Source organism: Echinops telfairi, unplaced genomic scaffold, assembly GCF_000313985.2.
Source record: "Echinops telfairi isolate 266 unplaced genomic scaffold, ASM31398v2 ScPeMD7_2;HRSCAF=8, whole genome shotgun sequence".
Lineage (NCBI taxonomy): Eukaryota > Metazoa > Chordata > Mammalia > Afrosoricida > Tenrecidae > Echinops > Echinops telfairi.
Window position 1 is genome coordinate 84,899 of NW_022103898.1, and position 4,706 is coordinate 89,604.

General features: G+C 55.2%; 1 protein-coding gene across 1 annotated transcript in view; it reads right to left on the bottom strand.

Moving 5' to 3' along the window:
• Positions 1 to 3,168, bottom strand: part of ACR (acrosin) — a 5,437-nt gene extending 2,269 nt beyond the window's left edge. The window contains exons 1-3 of the mRNA XM_004700600.1: positions 3,092 to 3,168; positions 1,972 to 2,178; positions 1,522 to 1,805 (exon numbers count right to left, since the gene is read on the bottom strand). Of these exons, the coding sequence (XP_004700657.1) occupies positions 1,522 to 1,805; positions 1,972 to 2,178; positions 3,092 to 3,168 (568 nt within the window). The remainder of the gene's footprint in view (positions 1 to 1,521; positions 1,806 to 1,971; positions 2,179 to 3,091) is intronic.
• Between the last annotated feature and the right edge of the window lie 1,538 nt (positions 3,169 to 4,706).

A 4,706-nucleotide genomic window follows, 5' to 3' on the forward strand; every position in this document is an offset into this window, starting at 1 on the left:
CCAGTTAGCGGAGGCAGGAAGGACAGAAATGGCCCATGAGGTCAAGTCAGAACGTCCTCACAGCCTCCATTCTGAGGCTGTGGCCCACCCAGGCAGCCCAGGACCCAGCACGGCTGTGCCCTCCTCACTGGTCCTCCAGACACACACGAGCCCCACTTCCCGAGAGCAGCAGAACAAGGTGGCGCCTGGCTACCACCCCCAAGTGCTCTAAACAGAGTCATGTTAGAAGATCCCAGACAGAGGGGCAGGAGACAGTGTGGGACAGAAGCCCACCTTATAAAAGATGGCAGGCATCCGGGTCAGCTAGAGACTGGGCGGAACCCCCAAGATTATTAATGACCCGTAGTCAGCCTTCAACTCAGAAACTGAATTCACCCTGTGTCGGGGTGACACCAATCAGAATGACCAGTTGAAGTTAAAAGGGAAGCCCTGACCCAGGGGCACAGTGTAGCAGGAAACAGGGAGGAAGCGGGGAGGTGATACTACACTACGCGGAGCGCAACCAATGGTGACAGGCAAAATGCAGATGAACTGCTGACTGGAAAGCTTCATAGATTCCACAAGTTTTTAAAATTTGTTGATTAAAAAATTATTTTTAGACCCCCAAATGACTGAATTGCCTTGAATTAGGCAAACCTACGTTTTCCACCATCAGCAGCAAAAGAGACACTGAGTACTGAGAAAGTTTCAGTCATATCTTCACACTCCTTGTGTGACCGTGAGAAAATGGCCCTTTATAGGGTACTTGCTGTCCCTGGTCTTTAGATGGGGGTGGGGCTGGGCACAGGTGTCCAGGACTCAAAGCCATGCCCATGCATCAACAAGGACAGTGACACTAGGTTACACCTGGGCCTCTTTGGGAAGCCAGGCCAGTGTGGAAGAATCGCCCTACTCACTTCCTACTCATCTGGTGCCCAGAGAGGTCTGGGTAAGTGGGCAGGAGGGTCTCTGGGTGCCCAGGCAGGAGACTGAATGGCCAAGGACAGGGGTCTGGGGATACAGCCACAGCCTACCTCCAATGTCAAGGACCCATGGGAGCTCAGTTCTGAGGAGTCTAAGACACCATGACACGCACCTGCCACTTCCCTCTCCTAGTGCTCAGGTGAGCCCAATGGTGGAGGCCGTGCTGGCCAAAGGTGGGACCGCAGCCCCAGTGGGTGGAGGAGTGCTCGGTGGGAGACAGTAGTGGAGAGGCTGGGAGCTGGACGCCAGAGAGTGGTACATCCTGGAGACCCTGGCCTCGCCCTGCTGCATACAGATGAGGAAACTGAGGCCGAGAGCCCTCTAGGGTTGCTCTCCATGTGTTGTTTCAGGGCCTCCTAGTTCCCAGATTCCAGCAGCTGGGCCGTGGGCCCCATGCAAACTCCTTCCCTCAGGCAGCCCGGCCAGGTAGCAGGACGCAGCCTCTTGCAGGGGACTCCCACTTCAAGCTAGCCACTCCTCATAGAGCTATTCTGGGACTTGAGATGGCTCAGTGAGGCCACAGGCAACCGCCCCCCTCCCCCCAGGCCCAACACTCACCGCTCTCACGTACATATCCCCAGCCAGCCACCCAGCAGGCCTGGGGAATGGTGGGGGGCCCTGCTTTGAAACGGGGCAGGCAGGCTGGTCCGATGAAGGAGCCACAGGGCACAGGCGGGGTGACCTTCAGGAGGGCAATGTCGTTCTGCTCCAGGGCAGAGCTGTACTTCTCGTGGATGACAATCTTCTCCACAAACCGCTCCTGCATCGGTGGCTTCACGGGCATGTTGTGCCCATAGATCACCTCGCTCGCCCCAAAAATGAGTCGCCAGTGGTACACCTTGCTGTGGACAGAGGGGGGCCACGTGAAGGCCAGTTGGACCTGAGCCCCTCCCCCAGCCAGGGCCCTGTCAGCCCACCCTCGTCTGGTCAACTCTTGGCCCAGACCACCCCCACGGGGAGTGGAGAGAGGCCCCTGGAGAACATTCCAGTTCCTGTCCCCAAGCGTACTTCTTGTTGGCGAAGCAGTGAGCGGCAGTCAGCACCCAGTGGGAGTTCAGCAGGATGCCCCCGCACGAGTGGTACCGCCGGCTGTTGTAGAAGGTGAAGAACTGGACGCTGACCATCCAGGGCCAGGCCCCAATGGGCGCGGTTTGCCCTCCCACGATGCGCACGCCCCCTTGCTGGTTCTGCCGGAACCGTAACCCACAGGGGCCACTGAGGAGAGACCGCCACAGTCAAGGCAGGACAGGGCACCGTCCTTGTACCTCCATGGGGGGCAGGAGGGGAAGTAGGTGACACATGGAGCTAGCTGGTCACTCAAAGAGCTAGCTGGCATTCCTTGGGCAGGAGAGGTAGTCCCGAGGCTCTCAGGAATGGTTAGGGCCTATGATTTCTTGGGGTTTGTGGGTAGAATCACCAGGTGGGAAAAGAGGATCAAGACACAGGCTGTAGGGTGGGCTGTCAGGTCCTAGAAGTATGGGAGCACCTTAGGCAGAGAGGGAGACTAGAGGTAGGGGTATAGGCTCTGAAAGTGGAGGGTATAGTGCCCTGGAGTCTTAAGAGCCAAATCTAGATGTAGACTGGGGACAAGCCAGGGGACTAGGGGAAGTTGGGTCTGCCGGGGTGGGCTAGACAGTGGGGGGGCGGGGGGGAGAGTAGCCATAGGTAGATAGGCAACATGCAGGTGTGGGGCACATTGAAGCACCGGGGTCTCCAGGTGGGCTGAGGTCATAGAGGTTGGTATTCTGGGGCCTTTAGGATCACCTACAGGTAGGGGCTCTCAGCTCTTTATGTGAGGACAAGGGTTCTGGGAACCAGTTCTTGGTGTCCAAGAAGGAGTGGATCTTTCCTGGAGGAGCATCTCCGGGGACCCTGGGAGCTCCAGGAACCAAGGGAACCACCTCAGAAGCAAACCAGGACAACTGGGGGGCTAGGGCCCCAGATCTATCAATGCTGTGTCCAGGGAAGGGTCTGAGTTGGGGATGGGGGTGGCCTCAGGAGCCAGAGAGCCAGGAGACTGCTAAGGTCCAAACTCTGTCCCTTCCCCCAGCCCTGGGCAGAGGGAGCATGGGTGGGGCCAATTCATCAGAAGACACTCTGACCCACTCCAGGTGCACCAGACACTTACTCACACGTGGTGTTATCTTTGGCGACCACAGATACTGCCAAAACCAGCAGAATGGCAGTTGGCAGCATCTCCACCATCCTCCTGCCCAGCCTGACCTGAAGGCCTAGTGACCTCACAAAGCTCCGGGCTTCCTGACCAATCAGGAGCAGCCTTCTAGTTTAACTGGTTCAGGGACTTCCTGACTTCCTGTCCAAAGTCTCCCAGGCTCCTCGCAGCCCCCCACCCCCACCATCCCAGGCCAGGTTCTCATTCTAGTTGCTCTCCCAAGCCCCACCGCACTTGCAGAGTACCTTGGAGGCAGGCTTGGGCCTACCCCTTTGTGAGGCATCCTTCACCTTGAGTCACATCTCAACTCCCCATGGAAAGCCATGAGCTTTGACCTGACAGACTATCAATTGAAATGTTTCAGTAAGCAGGTGAAGCGCTGGACACACTCAATAGTCTCTTTTCAGGAATCTGGAAGACAGCTACTTAGCCATTCCAAAGAAAGATGGCACAAAAAATGCAGAAATTATCAAACAATGTCATTAATGTCACATGCAAGTGAAATGTTGCTGAAGATTTTTCAACAACGATTACAACAGTTCACTGTCAGGGAGCTGCCAGAAATTCAAGTTCGATTCAGAGGAGAACATGAAACAAAGGATGTCATTGTTCCCTCCAGACGAATCTTGGCTAGAGCAGAGAATACCAGAAAAATATTTGCGTGGTTTTTGACTCTGCAAAGGCATTCGACTATGTGGATCAGAAAAAACAAACAAACTATGGATCGCTTTGAGAAGAATGAGAATTCCAGAACACTTCATGGTGCTCACACAGAACCTGTACACGGACTGAGACAATGGTTTGAAAAGAACAGAATACTGCATGGCTTTACATTAGGAAAGGGATCCACCAGGGTTATATCCTCTCACCATACTTATTCAGTTGGTATGCGAGCAGACCATCGCAGTTGCCTCACTGGGCTCCGGGAGTTGGAAAGCCCACCGCTGCATTATGCTGGGTCCTGGTCTGTTGCTACTGCTGAGCCCTGCCATGTTTGCTGCCACCACTCACAGTTTCTGGTGGTGCTGCAACATCCTCTCTCTCTCCTGGATCGATAGATGGAGGTCCCTAGTGCAAGGACCCAGGCTTCCAAAGACACACTCTGCTGCTGCTGCTGCTGCTTGGTGGCAGTAAGATCTCCTCACACCCACTCTGCTTCTGGGATTGGCTCTCAGCTTAGTGAGCTGGCGAAAGTGATCAGTCCCCTTGTTAGGCTTTCACAACCCTTATTTCCATGGCCCCACCCCCACAAGGACTCCTGCACCGAACTTGCAGTACGAGCAGGTTGGCCACAAGAACCTTATTGTCACAGTCCCACCCGATCTTTCTGTGGGAGCTGCTGTTGCTGTGAGGTGCCATCGAGTCGCTTTGGACTCACAGCGGCCCCACACACGACAGAGTGCAACACTGCTCAGTCCTGCGCCAGCCTCACAATGGCTCTATCTCTGAGCCCCTTGTTACAACCCCTCGTGTCCTTCCATCTCATCAATGGCCTTCCTTTGTTCACTGCCCCTCAATGACGTTACCCAGCATGATGTCCTCCTCCAGGGCCTAGTCTATCCTTTTTTTT